Source organism: Neopsephotus bourkii, unplaced genomic scaffold (assembly GCF_033783945.1).
Source record: "Neopsephotus bourkii isolate Nb327-2 ecotype Australia unplaced genomic scaffold, CSIRO-AGI_Nbou_v1 NB_1749, whole genome shotgun sequence".
Classification (NCBI taxonomy): Eukaryota; Metazoa; Chordata; class Aves; order Psittaciformes; family Psittacidae; genus Neopsephotus; species Neopsephotus bourkii.
In genome coordinates, this window is record NW_026902223.1 from 1,260,147 (window position 1) to 1,276,020 (window position 15,874).

The window sequence follows — 15,874 nt, forward strand, 5'->3', positions numbered from 1 at the left end:
AAAAATGTGTCCTTAAATTAAATGCACTGCTTCCTATTAAAATTTTAGTGGATTTCTTCTCTTATTCCTCCCCTCCCTCCCCGCCTGCGCTGGCGGCTCCGGGCTGGTAATTATAGCGCGGGTTTCGCTTTCTCTTTATTGTTTTTTAATCTCCTCGTGCTGCGCGGCGCCCGCGATCGTCTGATGCTGCAGAGATTGCACTGCACGGCCCCACGCTTAGGGGGCCAGGGCGCTCAGTGGGGAGCGGAGCGGTGGATGTCACCCCCCTGTCCATAACGGGCATAGAACCAGGGAATGGGTTGGGTTGATGGGACCTTAAAGGTCATCCAGTCCCAACCCCTTCCACTGGAGCAGCTTGCTCCAAGCCCCTGTGTCCAACCTGGCCTTGAGCACTGCCAGGGATGGGGCAGCCACAGCTTCTCTGGGCACCCTGTGCCAGCGCCTCAGCACCCTCCCAGGGAAGAGCTTCTGCCTAAGAGCTCAGCTCAGTCTCCCCTCGGGCAGGTTCAATCCATTCCCCTTGGCCTGTCCCTACAGGCCCCTGTCCCAAGCCCCTCTCCAGGTTTCCTGCACCCCTTTAGGCACTGGAAGACTTCTACAAGAGCCTGGGTGTCCCATGAGCTGGTCCCTTATGGTTGGCTCGGGGGACCCATCCCATGCCCCATCCCCACCTTCTCTTTGCTCACCGAGCACAATGGGGGTCCCACCCCCCTTCTCCCCACCAGCAGCTGCAGGGAGCACCCTGCCCTGGGCAGGCATTCCAGGATTCCTCTGGGCTTAAACCTTCCCGTCCCTTCCCATCAAGAGGGATTTGAAGCCTGGAGAGGGGGGCTTAGCTCCTGGCTCGCCCATTACGCCCAGGCATTAGGATCCATTACTGCTCTTTAGGTACAGCCAGGGCCCCTGCTCTAAATCCACATCCCCTCCCCTCACTAATGCTGCGGGCTCAGACCCAGCTCTATGTAAATAAAGTGCAGGGACAAAGATTGTGATCCCATTAGGCAGGATTAGTGCCTTGTGAGGGCCTGGCATTAGAATGTCACCGGTGGTGGAGGGAGAGAGCCGGGCTCATCCCCGTGCCCGTCCCCTTCCCTGCTGCCAGCTTTTGGCATCCTATGGATCCCATCCATCCCTGCCTGCAGCTCAGCTCCGGGTGCGGGCAGGATGGGGATGGAGTGGTTTGGTGGCACCTATTCCATGGAGGGGCTGTACCAGGCTGGCATGGCATGGTATAGCATGGTATTATGGCTCAGCCCCCGACCCACGGCCTCGGGAGCTCAGCACCATCCTGTGCCACCGGCAGATGTGCAGATGCTCCCGGGGCCGCTCCTCGCTGCTGCCTTTGCGAAGTGATGAATTCCTGCACTAACTAATTAGCCTCTAATGAGCCGGTGGAGAGGAAACAGGCAGAGCAGATGGGGGAGAGGCGGAATTAGCAGTAATGACCCTTGGGTTCGAGGGGGGCACACACACATGCGGTGTCACACACTGGGAGAGCTCCCACTGCCCCCAGGACCTGTGGGATCGTGGCCTCTCTCCATGCTGGCTCTGCAGTGCGCAGTGAGGTGATGGGTGATGAGGTGATGGGCACCCCCGTGCACCCTGGCCTTGGTGGTGCCGTGCCCATGTTGCTACCAGGATGATGGGACAGAATTCCCCCTGGCATAGTGGGAGCAGAGCTGAGATGCTGCATGGCGTCAAATAGAGGGAAACTGAGGCATGGACGGATGGAGCTCGGTGCCACCTTCACCCTCGCAAGGGACACCCGGTGCACCCAGGACCCCCTGCCCTGCCTGGGGTGGTTTTGGCTTTCCCAAGGGATCGGAGGAGGCTGCAGTGCCCTTTGCTGGGGGATAGTGATCAATGGTGGAGTTAGGAGCTGCCTCTCCTGCTCGGTGCCGTTCTTCACCCCTTAATGCAGAACAGATGGTCCGGGCGCTTCAAAGCGAGATGAGTCTGAGCTGCTTAAAGTCAAATTAGGATGTGTGCAAACAGCCTGCGGCCCGGGGAAGGTGCGCCAGGAGCACCCTGCATCCCAAATCCATCCCAAATCCATCCCAAATGGATCCCTATGTGCCCAGTGCTGGGATCAGTGGGGGGATGCCACTGGAGCACTCAACCCGGGATGTTGAGCCCTGTGGTTTGTGGTGCGGCTCACGCAGAGGTGACCATCACCGGTGCCTGTGCATCAGCCTGTTCCGATGCATGGATGCACTGCCTGCATCTTGCCCTGCCTGCTCCATGGCTCATCTATTGGTTTCATGCCCGAGGTGTTCAGCCTTGGAGCTGACATTCGGCTTTGCCATGGCCTCAGCTGGGTGCTGCAGTAATCCCACATCTCCAGCCTGGCGTGGGTGAAGCTCTGGCATTGCAGGTCAAGCTCCTGCCACAGCGTGGTAGGGACACGTGTAGGGGTGACACACACCATGCACGGGCACTGAGCCCCTTGACTGCATTGAGAGGTGCCTCAGTGCCCCAGTCCAGCCTGGGTCTGGCACAGGGGCAATGGGATAAGGGCTGTCTGCACCAGCCAGCGCTGATGAAGGCCAGAGAGGAGCATTCATTTAAAGAGGTCTCTGCTGCTCCTTCCCTGCCTAATGACTCAATGGGCATTTAGCATCCCCATGCCCACCCCGGGGACACGCAGCGAATCAAACGAGCATCTCCACATGGATGCAGCAATTGGAGAGGACAGGGACCAGGTGTCTCTGAGCCCTGTGGCAATGGGACACCAGCACGGGCTGAGCCCATGGGCACTGCTTCACTGGGAGCTCAGGGTGTGGAGAGCTGCGGCAGGAATTCAGCTCTCGCACAAGAGAGCAAAGCCCTGCCCCAAAGAAAGAACCCAAAGCCGTGATTGAAAGCACACTTGAAAGCTGCTGGGGAATATGGATGTGTCTTTGAAGTAAAAGGGCTTCCATTTGTTAAGCAGAAAATGGAGCTGTGTGTTTCGATTTATAGTTTTACTTAGCAAATAAAACAGGAGAGGAGTAAGTGTTTGTGTGTCGCTCCGCTCCCAGCCCCTCCACCCTCTTCACCCCCCAAGTTAAAAGCTCAGTGCTTCTGAAGCACTACAAAGGCAGCCGGGAATAAAGCAAAGCAAGCGGCTTAGATAAACCCTAGATGGGCTAAGCCCTTGTCGACAGGCTTGGGAAATGGCTCAGGGCGGGCAAGTGGCCAGTGGGGAGGCCTGGCTGGGATGGAGGGATGGGGATGAGGCCAGCAGCACCCCCCTGCCCGTGTGCCCATGGGTTATGGTTATGATGAGGTGAATGGGGCTGGCAGGCTATGGGGCTGGCAGGTTGTGGGTCCTCACCCATGACTGTCACCCCTCTCCTTCCTCTCTCTGCAGATGATGTCTCCCCATACTTTAAGACGGAGCCGGTGCGGAGCCAGGTCCATCTGGAGGGGAACCGCCTGGTCCTGACGTGCATGGCCGAGGGCAGTTGGCCCCTCGAGTTCAAGTGGCTGCACAACAACCAGGAGCTGACCAAGTTCTCCTTGGAGTACCGGTGAGTCCCATCACACCCTGAGCATCCGGGACCCATCCTGCCCCGCGCACTGGTCCCTGCTGGTGGATGCTGCGGGCATCACCGGTCCCCCCTGCGAGGGGATGCTGTGCTGGGGATGCAGCTGTTAGCATTGCCAGGACCTGCCTCCTCTGTTTGGAGAGCAAACGGTGGATTTAAGCAGGTCAACATCAGGGAGGAGGCGTTTGAACAAGGGGATTAACACCGGGCTGCAGCTCACTGCTGGCTCCTGGCTCCCCGAGCTCACTCCAGCCTAGGGATGGAGCAGGAAGGGGCAGCACAAGAGATCACCCTGGTTTGGGCCATCCACCCCATGTGGTGACTGATCCTGATGGCCCCACATCACAGCCTGCTTGGAGCTTGCTTCTAAGTGAAGCAGGGTACCTCTGGTCATCTCCTGTGCCCGTGTGTGTCATCCTTTCTGGTTTAATCAATAATTCAGCCCGAGACAAGCAGTTCCCCATTTAAAGGCATTGAATCCAAAGGCTTCGTGTTGCTGTAGCAACGCGGGGCTGCTCCGGGATGCCGGGAACGCAGACAATGTGGCTGGTGACGTCCCCTCCCCATCACCCTGTGCTGTGCTGGGTGCTGGGTGCCCTCCCCAGCGCGGTGCTGCGCCGGGTGCTGCAGCATCCTTGGGGACCATGGGGCTGCTCCTCACTCAGCCATGGTGGCTGCAGCTCGGTGGTGTCCCCAGTGCCCCAGGCTTGGTGCTGGGTGCCCCATGGCACAGGTCCCTTGTCCTAACCCCAGTGTTGGAGCTCAGAGACCTGTTGAGCCCCACGGTTCCCACAGCTCATGCCTGTCAGGAGCCACATTGGTTGCAGTGGGAGCAATGCAACGTGTCAGCTCTTGAAGGGGGTTATGGGGACAGTGGTGACACTGGGGGGACACAGAGCCCATGCAGGGGCTCCCACAGAGCAGCTGCACAGTGCTGGGGCTGAGCTGCAAGCTCCAAGCAGGATTAAGGTCTCAGAACCCTGACCCTGGGCTCTGCCCCACTTTGGAGCGTGTTGGGGTGCTTGGGGGGCACCTCCAAACCCAGAAGTGGTTTGGACCCCCCAGAATTGGGGACTCCTGGGTCTGCTCCATGCCTCAGTTTACCCTTGTGTAGGAAAGGTGCATGCTCAGGGATGCGCAGCATCCCCGCATCCCTGCATCCCTGCATCCCTGCATCCCCACATCCCCGCATCCCTGCATCCCGGCGCCAAGGTGACTCCCTGCCCAATGAGCCCCCGGCCCCCGCCTCCAGCTCCAGCATCCAGCCAGAAAGGATTAAGGGATGCAAGCGAGCAAATAAACAAACACATGAGGAGAACCCAAACAAACCCAGGCGCAGCTAATGAAGCAAACAGCCTGGATGCAAATCACTGCCTGCCTTCAACCCGTCCTCGCCGTGGTGAGGACACAACCTGCCAGCAGCAGCTTCCCTCTGCCCGCCGTGTGCTGCCCATCCCTGCGCCTCCGCAGGGAATTCGGGTGTCCAGATGAGGGTTGGGATGTGGGGCCTGGCACTGAGGGCGAAGCACGGGAGTGAGTGATGATGGGCAGGAATGGGATTTGGATAGAGCCGTCGGTGGCGCGGAGCCAGCCCGCTCACGCACGGGGAGGGAGTAATTAAAACTTAACGAGTTTAGACACGGAGTAATCCTGGGAGAGGGGAGGGATGCTGTGGATGGACAGAGAGGCTCAGGGATGCGGCTGTCCCTGCAGGGCCGGGGATGGCTGCGGCTGCAGCAGTAGTGTGGGTGAGGGATGTGCTGTACAAACCCATATCGGGGATGGGTTGTACCCCCCCCGGCATCTCCCTGTGCCAGGGGCTGGAGGGACCTTCCCTGTATCCTGGCTGTGCCCATGACAGGATGCATTGTCCTTTGCAGCAGAGCCCTGTGCTGCAGGGGAGACATGTCATAGAATCATGGATAGAATCAACCAGGTTGGAAAAGACCTTTAGGATCACCAAGGTCTCATCTATGTGTTTTGTGGCATCAAGCGTGCCACCAAGCATTTCCCCCCTCAGCATCCTCACTGCTCCTCCCCACATCTCTCCCATAGCCGGGAATCCCACCGGCACTGCCGGCTGCTCTCACCCTTGTGCATTGCACCCCTTCTGTGGGGGCTGTGGGCTGCGGCTCCCCATGGCTCCCCATGAGCCGTCCCGGTTCCTCCTGCTCCGATGGCCCTGGGGCTCGTGGTGTGTTTTAAGGGAAGGAGCCACTCTCCCAGTTTGGCAGCGCGTTTCCATGGTGACCAGCCTTCCCTTCCCGCAGCCGCCAGCTTGCCACTGAGCGACTTGGTGGTGTGTGGTGACGGGCAGGTGGGGAACGGGAACGGCAATGGGAATGGGAATGAGCTCAGCAGGGCCCTGGCCCCCAGCCATTGCAGGGCATCCCTGAGGATTGCGGAGGGAGGAATGCATGAGAGCCATTGGAGCATCCCTGGGGATCGAGTGTGATCAGGGACCACAGAGGGATCAGGGACCACGGGCTCTGTGTGCGCTTTCCCCTGGGAGCATCTTTGGGGACCATGGGGGATTAGGGACCAGCCTTCACTCACTTGCTGCCTGCCGCTGGCATGGGGAGCATGGAGACAGCTCTCCCATGGGACCCCCACTTCCTCCCACACATGGGGACCCCACAGCAAAACCCCATCCCCTCCACTGCCTGTGTGACCTTTGTTAGGGTGATGGCAGGGTTCTGGGGGGGGTGGAATCGTGCTGCACTCTGCATTCCCATGTCCTGGCACTGCGTTCCCCAGGGCCTGCTCCAGTTTTCCCTTTGCTCTCCAGGGTCTGCTCCGGTTTTCCCTGCATAATCTCTCCGGCGCGCTCTCCAGAGCCTGGCTTCTCCTCGTAGCAGGAATCATAGCATGCAAATCAGGCAGCTTGATGCCTTTAATGAAATCCTCGGAAGGAAAGCGCTTCTCTGGTGAATTGAGGATATTTATTCCTCATACAAGAAATTTAACATGCAGATTAGTTGGGGCTGGTAATTCATCACATGAGATTGTCCTATTAAGGGTTGCATCGAGTCCTGCTGCCTGGAGAAATTACCTTGCACATAGATTACCTCTGGACAGACACCCATCCGTAGAGATGCATCTCCCGTGCACTAAATCAGCCTCTTGTCTCTCCCCACGTCCCTCCGCAGCTGGTGCAGGAGCTACTAAAGGATCCCATGGCCCTTCCCAAGAGCCCAGATCCCCTTTTCCGGGAGCTTGGAGCCTGGGAAAGTGTCATTACATCCCTGGCACTGGCTGCCTTTGCTGCTGCAGTGCTCCCTGTCATCCTACCCCCAGCTAAATGGGGTTTGCAGGATGGAGCTTCCTGGTGCTCCTCTGGGTTCCATGCAGCCCCATGGCCAGATCTGGGGCTGGTTTGCCCCCCCCTCCCTCCTTCGTGGGATGTGTGTACCCCAGGGATGCAGGGATGCTGCACACAGAGCATCCCACCAAGCCTTTATGGCCTTTGGAGGACCCCAGTTGTTTGATGCCTGGGCTTTGTCCCCAAATTACATCAAATATGGAGCCAGGACCCCCTCAAAAACACAGACCTGGGGGTGCTTTACTCGTGGCACCCTGCTGGGACCTTAGCCTGTGCTCACTGGAGCACATCCCTGCTCCAGCTGGACCAGCTCTTCAGCAGCCCAGCTGCGGAGCACAGCCCTTCCCTGGGCAGCTGATTGCCATCCAATGGGATCGTTAATGGGAGCTGATAAAGCAGAGGGGCTGCAATGGGAGCTCAGTAGTGAGCTGCTGCTTGTGCCTTCAGGTTTGGCATTGCCAAAGCTCCCCGGAATGGCAGTGAGGCAGGTAATGGGCAGCATGGGGTGGGCTTTGGTGGTGATGGGTGTGCTGTGAAGGTTCCTGCCTTGCTCTGTGCCTTGTCTGGCTTTGAGGGTGCCACAAAGCAACAGCGGAGAGCAGCAGTGCCCATGAGCCACGTGGATTGGGGCTGGCACAATAGGGGAAGGTGATGGAGGGGATCTCCATGCTGGCACCTTGTGCAGGCTCAAGCAGCAGTGGGAAGGGGACCAGCAGAAGGTTCTGAGACCCAGAGTCACCACCTGAGCTGGATGGTGATGGCTGAGCTGGTGAAAGCCATACTGGAGCCTTCCGGATGCTTCCCATGGCTTGAGGCTTGTGCCCCTGCTCTGCAGGCAGGGGGCACATTAATGGACGTTAATTATTAACCGGTTCATTGTTCTGACCCGGCCAAGTGCGGCAGTGATTTACAGCTCCCATTCCCTCTGGGAAGCAGCGGGGCTCCGGCCACGGCCACGTGTGTCACACCAGAGCCCTTTCCAATCAGGAGCTAATTGAGATCCAATAACACAGTTAACGGGGGCTGATGGAATAGCAGGGCGGGTGTTTAAAAGCATATTGAGCGGCAGGCGGGCGGGTGGAGGTGCCGGGATGCTGGGAGTCGTTAAACCTTTGCTAAATGTGTTTTAATGCTCACTTGGCATTTCATTATCACACGGGGACTGTTCAGATGCATGTCCCCTCTAGAATTAATTAGTCGTTATATGGGATATTAATCAGAGGGGACCGTGGCAATGCGCTGCCATGCAAAATCCCATCCAGCTGTTGCTGCTCCTGGGTGGTGTTGGAAGAGCAGCGCTGGTTCCTGCACTCGTCTGCCTTTCCCATTTGATGGAGCAAATCCTTTGGCTGATGCTGTTCCCGGCCCCTCTCCGCCCCCTCAATCTAATAATAATTCGGCACTGTCAGCCCTGCAATAACAGAGCCACAGGGGCTGGGGCCTCATGGCACCGACCAGCCCCACCACCCGGTGATGCCGATACCTTGCCGGGGTTGCATGGCAAAGGGGGGTTATGGTTGATGGCGTTGCTGTGCCCTGTCCTGCCCCACCGATGGGATGGACGGGAGGTCGTCGTTCCCAATGTGCGGCTCACCCATCTGTCATGATCCGATGCCAAAGCCTTCCAACTGCTTCTGCAAAGCCACCGCTCCCCTGGCACAGGGCTTGTGGCTCCGGATCCCCCCTCCTGACCCCGGGGCCGTGCTGATCTCCATCAGTGCTGCCTCTTGCAGCAGGGCTCATTCCTCGCTTCCGAAGTGCTTTTCCCTGCGGACGGTGCCCTGTCAACCTCTGTCTTCACCAACCAGCCCTTGGAACAGCCGAGTCAGCAGCAAGGGCTGCACCGGGAGCTCGGCCAGACCTCTTGTCCTGGCTGGAGCAGGGTGAGGAGCCCTGGCTGGGGCCGCGCTGAGGACTGGAGCCAGGGAAAGAGCCGTTTGCTTGGCACAGTGGGGCCAGGGGAGCAGCGTGGCCATGGCTTGCTCAGACGCGGGGGCTTCACCCCTCCTCCTGCCCGCAGCATAGGGGTGAAATCGGTTACCCCCCCCCCAGCCCTGCAGGATGGGGGAAGGAAATCAAAGCAGAGCGGTCTCGGATAAAAGCCTCTGTGGAAGCGGAGAACAAAGTCCCTGCTCGTGTCTGGTTAATGACTGCGGGCCAGGCTGCGCCCGGTAATTGATTTCCTTTCTCCGGGCTATTTTCAGCCGCTTTAGGTGTGTGCAGGAGCTCAGCTCCTTAATAGCTCCTCCAGCTCCGGTGGAGCAGGCGCTGTGAGCTGGATCTGCGGGGGGGTGAAGGCTGCTGGCGCCCATGGGTGCGGGGACCAGGTGGGGCTGTGCCTCGGTGGGTGCTCCATGCGTGGGCCCTAAGGAGGAGGGCGGTTTGGGTGCTATAGGGGCTGCTTGTGGGCTGGGATGGGGAGGTTGGGACCAGCCCCCTCTCAGGATGAGGGGATGCGGAGGGGGTCCCTGCGCTGCTGAGCAGGCAGGTGAGCATCAGGGTCCATCTGTCCATCGTGTGTGATGTGTTTAGGAGTCACGGTGTGTGATTTATTCACGAGGACACCACAAGGAGAGCGGGCCCATTATTCCTGGTGTCTGCATCCCTGCCTGACAGCTCCCTGGAATTGAAATCTCTTACTTAAAGCCTCTGGGGATCATTTTTAAATATCAGCCGTGACACTCAAGGACTCGCTCCCAAATGGCATCCTCCCTTCTCCCACGGGGATGGGTGACCCCCGGAATGCCGGCTACGTGGATGTGTGTTGGCAGTGGGTCTGGTGCCAGCCCTGCTGTGATCACCCCAAATCGATGGTGCCTCTGGGTGAGGTGGGAGCCTCGAGTCTCCAGCACCATCTCCATGCAGGGAGGTGGGCACAAGGTCCTGTTGTGCTTCCCTGCGCAGGAGACACACTCCTTGTGTCTTCCCACCCTGCACAGGGGACACGCTCCTTGTGTCTTCCCAAAGTTTCCTTTATGCTCAGTTATCAAAAGAACAAAGCTCTGTCGAAGCAGCCTGCGGCGTGTTTTAATGCAAGATTAGATTTGGGCAAGGGAGGGTTGAGCTTGTTTATTTATTGCCTTTCTGCTTTGTTTCCGAGCGCTTCCCATCAGGGAAGGTGGTGCTGCAGCACCCATCCATCCCCATGAGAGGTTCACCCATCTGTGAGGCCAGCGGGGTCCAGCCTGGTTTAGGGGTGATGGAGGAGGCACCCCTGCATCCCTCCTGGGTTGGGGATGGTTCAGGGAGGTCTGGTGGCTCTGGGTCCAGTGTGGGGGCATGGTTATCCCCTTTATCTGCTTATCGGCCGCTGGCGCTGGTGGTGATAAGACAGGAGGGACACCAGCACACCCTGGTGTGTCTCTGCCACTCAGCACCGAGGCTCAGTGTGAATCCGGGGTCCTCGTGTCCTCAGCAGCCACCTCCGCTTCTGACAGCTCAAAGCCACTTGTCCAGAGCCTCCCACTCGCAGCCATGAGTCACTGATGGCCACCAGCTCACGCTGCGTGTGTGATGCAGCAAAAGCAGCTCCTACGTGCATGGCCAGCAAGGGATGCTGTGCTGTCCCCCAGCATGGACACGGTGTGTGTGTGTGTGTGTGTGCACATACCTGCATGTAAATGGGGGTTTGTGTAGGACCTGCAGCCTGGATGTCCCCAGCACCGCTGAGGTGGCTCCTGTCTCCCTCAGGTACGTGATCACATCACTGGACCGCACTCATGCCGGCTTCTACCGCTGCATCGTCCGCAACCGGATGGGAGCCCTGCTGCAGCGCCAGACCGAGGTGCAGGTGGCATGTAAGTGACAGTCCCATGCGGGGACACCCGGCTGCACGGCAGCTCTGGTGTTAGTGCAGCCCATGGGATCAGGAGCATCCCTGGGGTGATGCCAGCAGGGATGGGGATGATGCTGCCTCTGCTGCGGGGTTGGGGGGCACCCCCCGGCAATGGGAAACCAGCAGCACCGCATCTGAGCACGCAGTTCTGGCTCCCTGGAGGGGAGAAGCACTTGATGGTGTGAAGCAGCCCCGCTCCTCTGAGAGCAAACACCGTTTATAATCGTTACTGAAGGCAAACAGGAGCGTGAGGCTGGCGGCTGCATCCGGCAGTGCAGGAGCAGGGATGGGTGGCTCAGTCCTGGATGCTTCCTCCATGGCTCCACATGGATCCTGGGGACAAATGGACCTGAGCAGGACGGGCCAGGCTTTGGGGTCTGCACTAGGGGGTGATGCAAAGGCACCATGGGGATGTTAAGGAGCATGCTGAGGGCTGTGCTGCTGGCTCTGTACCCTGGGGACTTGCCCCTTTCTGTCCGTCCTTCTGTTTGGTCTGGGATATCCCCAATCCCAACCCCTTCAACACCTTCCTGAGGAGCAATGAGAAATCAGGAAGCTAATGAGAAATTAATAAGGCAGCTGTGCTAACAACTGATGGTAATGGCAAAGTCGTTAAAAAAAGATTCTTTACATGTTTTTAATTACAGCAATTAAGGGAAGTCAATAAAAATCCCCTGCCCCCCCCCCACTTCTCCATGCCCCCTGCTTCACTCTGCTTTCAGTGTGCTTCCAGCCTGCAACGTCTGGGCAGGATGGAGGTGGCTGTTTCCCAATCCAAGGTCATGCTGGGATGATCCCAGTGCTAGGACCAGCCAAGGAGAGGAGCAGCGAGCAGACCCCAGCACAGCCCCTCTGCATCCCCTGGAGGAGCCCATCCCCGTGACCTCCAGCTGGACCCTGCTGGGGCCCTGGGGGGGTTCCCAGCCCCTGAGCCGTTTCTCCCACCCGTTCTGCAGACATGGGGAGCTTCGAGGACCGCGAGACGCAGCAGAGCGTGTCCCACGGGGAGGCGGCCGTCATCCGCGCGCCCCGCATCGCCAGCTTCCCCCAGCCCCAGGTCACCTGGTTCCGCGATGGCCGCAAGATCTCCCCCAGCAGCCGCATGTGAGTACCCCTGCATCCCTCCTGCATCCCTCCTGCATCCCTCCTGCATCCCTCCTGCATCCCTCCTGCATCCCTCCTGCATCCCTCCTGCATCCCTCCAGCATCCCCCTGCATCCCTCCAGCATCCCTCCAGCATCCCTCCAGCATCCCTCCTGCATCCCTCCTGCATCCCTCCTGCATCCCTCCTGCATCCCTCCAGCATCCCGCTGCATCCCTCCAGCATCCCTCCTGCATCCCCCTGCATCCTTCCAGCATCCCTCCAGCATCCCCCTGCATCCTCCCCTGCATCCCGGGGAGCTATGTTTCCCTTGGCTGCCCTTGTCCTTGCAATAAGGCTGTTTAACAGATGCCTCAAGCGCATCGTGCTAACACCCACAGGCATTCGGCGACTAATGGCTCTGTTTGTCACTGGGGAAATGAATTTAGCACAGAAATGAAAATAAGAGGGAGGAAGGTGGGTGAAAGGTGGGCATCAGGGATGGAGCTGGGCACAGCACACGTGTCCCCATGAGGCTGCATCAGGCCCCGGTGCTGTCAGCGCTGCAAACCTGGTGCTGGCAGATGCAGCGTGCGGGAATTGAATTTGTAACCCACATTATGCAGGAATTGAACTGGTCTCCTTTCTATTTGCAAGGCAGGATTGAAGAGATAAAACTCCTTTATCTCATATTTAATGGTAGGAAAAAATATATTCCCCAAACCATTTTATGTTTCCTGCAGATTAGATCGTTCCATTAAGAAAAGGTCCTATTAATCTGCACTGTCCGATGTGCTCTGCTGGGTGTGGGGGGGATGCGGGGCTCAGCGTGGTCCTGGGGAGCTGAACCCCTCTTGGTGCTGCTGGGAGGTTGTGCCCATCCCATGTGGGTACCGCGTTGCGAATGAGGGTCCCATCTCTGTGCATAAGTATCCCCATTGTGTCCCCATCCCCACAGAGCCATCACGCTGGAGAACACCCTCGTCATCCTCTCCACGGTGGCCCCGGATGCGGGACGTTACTACGTGCAGGCGGTGAATGACAAGAACGGGGACAACAAGACGAGCCAGCCCATCACGCTGAGCGTGGCCAGTGAGTGCTGGGGGCCGTACCCCCCTCCTGGCCCTGCTCCCCCCTGCTTTACTTTGCATTAGATCCCATCAGGTGCTCCGGATTTGCTGACTCCACACTTCAGCAGCATCACAATTTATTTAGGCGTTCCAGGCTGTGCTGCAGGCACTCATTGTGTCTTGGGCAGAGCCTCCCGCTCCATCCCTGCTGCTGGGGATGGATCCGGCCATGGCCCATGCTGTGGGATGGGATGGTCTAATGCATCCCCATGGGACACGCTCCCCTGCTCCTGCTCCCCATCAGCTCAACACCCTCATGGTCGATCCCTCTGGGCCGTTTGGGTGAGGGTCCCCAGCCCCTGTTCAGGTGGTGACAGCCCATGGGGAAGATGCCCTGGAATTACATCAATCCTGGTACTCCCATCCCGCCGTCCCATGGAGGGATTTTTCCCTCTCCATAGAGGACTCTCCCTATTTCCCCTCCCCTCCTGCCCCATTAATCTGTTTTCCTGTACCTTGGGGCCCTGGGGGGCCATAAACAACCTGAGCCCATGTTTATGGATTCAGCCGTATCAGCAGCTTTCAAGCCCATCGCGTTTTTACAGCGCCTACATGAGGGTTTTTTATTGTTGCAATCATTTTGCTTTATATACTCCCCTTCTCCCTCCTCCCTGGCGCACAGGCTGGGGCCGGGCTGGTGCTGTGGGCTTCTATGGGAGGAGAGGGCTATGAAGGCACCCTGATGCCAAGGTGATGGGCTTCGGGTGCCCCATTGGCGTCGCTGGGTGCTCGGGCACCCCAGGGGTGAGCAGAGGGTGCTGATTCTCTTTCCTCTCTCTTCCTTCTCCCAGATGTGGGTGGCCCAGCTGATCCCATCGCACCCACCATCATTGTCCCACCCAGGAACACCAGCGTGGTGGCTGGCACCTCGGAGGTGACCATGGAGTGCGTGGCCAACGCCAGGTGAGTAACGGGATGGGGATCTCGCAGGGCTGGGTACCCCCGGCTCCTGCGGGATGGAGCGATGTGGGGGGGCTCCATGGGGGTTATGGCTGGTTCTTGCCCTGCTCCAGGCCGCTGATGAAGCTGCACATCATCTGGAAGAAGGACGGGGTGCCCCTCTCGAGCGGCATCAGTGACTACAGCCGCCGGCTCACCATCCTCAGCCCCGCGCTCAGCGACAGTGGCTACTACGAGTGCGAGGCCGTGCTGCGCAGCAGCAGCGTGCCCGCCGTGGCCGAGGGCGCCTTCCTCTCCGTCATGGGTGAGGGCCTGGCCATGGGCAGCCCAAACCATGCGGGCAATGAGTTGAGCGTGGTCTCAGCCCTTGGGCTAGTGACAGGCAGGAGTCACTGGGGGTGTTTGGAGCCCGGCTGCAGCACAAACCCTTCCCGTTGCTGGCTTTCCCTTTGCAGAGCCGCCGCAGTTCATCAAGGAGCCCGAGAGGCACATCACAGCCGAGATGGAGAAGGTGGTGGCCATTCCCTGCCAAGCCAAAGGTGGGATGCTCCCCAGCCGCTTTCCCCACACCACCACATCCCCATGCCTGACGTGCCCCTGTCCTTGCAGGCGTGCCCCCCCCGGACATGGCCTGGTACAAGGATGCTGCCCTCATCCACCTGGAGAAGCTGTCCCGCTTCCAGCTCCTGGCGGACGGCAGCCTGCAGATCAGCGGGCTGCTCCCCGATGACACCGGCATGTTCCAGTGCTTCGCCCGCAATGCGGCCGGCGAGGTGCAGACCACCACGTACCTGGCCGTGACCAGTAGGTGGCAACCCCCTCCCCACCACCACCACCACCTGGACCCCCTGCTGGGCTCGGGGACCCCAGGAAACCAGGATGAGATGCTCCTGGATGAGCACCATGAATGGCTTCAGGGTGGGTTGTGCCTCCCCCTCCAGGCATCGCCCCCAACATCACCAGGGGTCCCCAGGACAGCGCAGTGATTGATGGCATGTCCGTGATCCTCAACTGCGAGACCTCCGGGGCTCCCCGTCCGGCCATCACGTGGCAGAAAGGTAAAAGGGGATGGGGAGATTGAGGGGTGACCTTATTAGTGTATATAAATATATAAAGGGGGAGTGTCCCGAGGATGGAGCCAGGCTCTTCTCAGTGGCAAACAATGATAGGACAAGGGGCAATGGGTACAAACTGGAACACAAGAGGTTCCACTTAAACTTCTTCTCAGTGAGGGTGACGGAACACTGGACCAGGCTGCCCAGGGAGGTTGTGGAGTCTCCTTCTCTGGAGACATTCAAAACCCACCTGGACACGTTCCTGTGTAACCTTATCTGGGTGTTCCTGCTCTGCAGGGGGATTGGACTGGATGAGCTCTTGAGGTCCCTTCCAATCTCTAACATACTGTGATACTGGGATACTGTGTGTGACACGGGGCTGCATCCGAGCCCTGTCTCTGCCTTGCCCCATCCCTGCCTGGCCACCGGGCCCCTGATGGAGCTCCCTGTGCCGCAGGGGAGCGGGTCCTGGCCAGCGGCTCGGTGCAGCTCCCCCGCTTCACGCTGCTGGAGTCGGGCAGCCTGCTCGTGAGCCCCGCGCACCTCGCCGACGCCGGCACCTACGTCTGCCTGGCCACCAACTCCCGTGGTGTGGATGAGGCCTCTGCCGACCTGGTGGTGTGGGGTAAGGGACCCGCTATGGATCAGCCTCACCCTGCTCTGCATGCATGGGGAGGGATGGACACAGCGCCATGGGCAAACTGGGCAAGGTCCAAGGGCAGGTTGGACACAGGGGCTTGGAGCAAGCTGCCCCAATGGAAGGGGTTGGAGCTGGAGGAGCTTTAAGCTCCCTTCCAACACAAACCAGTCTGGGATTCTATATATTAGGGAAAATTCTTCAGGAAGAGCATAGTCAATCATTGGAGCAGGCTTCCCAGGGAAGCGATGGAGTCACCATTCCTAGAGGTGTTCACAAACCATGTAGGCAAAGCCCTTAGTGACATAGCTCGGTGGAGGATTTGGTAGTGATGATCTTAAAGGTGTTTCCAATCTGGTTGATTCTATGATGCATGGTGAGGTA

General features: G+C 58.9%; 1 protein-coding gene across 1 annotated transcript in view; it reads left to right on the forward strand.

The window, feature by feature from the left end:
• SDK2 (sidekick cell adhesion molecule 2) overlaps nucleotides 1-15,874 on the forward strand; it is a 42,745-nt gene that overhangs the window by 12,721 nt on the left and 14,150 nt on the right. Inside the window, exons 2-11 of the mRNA XM_061376932.1 lie at nucleotides 3,353-3,512; nucleotides 10,543-10,649; nucleotides 11,644-11,791; nucleotides 12,727-12,860; nucleotides 13,690-13,801; nucleotides 13,912-14,102; nucleotides 14,254-14,337; nucleotides 14,408-14,602; nucleotides 14,740-14,856; nucleotides 15,311-15,478. Of these exons, the coding sequence (XP_061232916.1) occupies nucleotides 3,353-3,512; nucleotides 10,543-10,649; nucleotides 11,644-11,791; nucleotides 12,727-12,860; nucleotides 13,690-13,801; nucleotides 13,912-14,102; nucleotides 14,254-14,337; nucleotides 14,408-14,602; nucleotides 14,740-14,856; nucleotides 15,311-15,478 (1,416 nt within the window). The remainder of the gene's footprint in view (nucleotides 1-3,352; nucleotides 3,513-10,542; nucleotides 10,650-11,643; nucleotides 11,792-12,726; nucleotides 12,861-13,689; nucleotides 13,802-13,911; nucleotides 14,103-14,253; nucleotides 14,338-14,407; nucleotides 14,603-14,739; nucleotides 14,857-15,310; nucleotides 15,479-15,874) is intronic.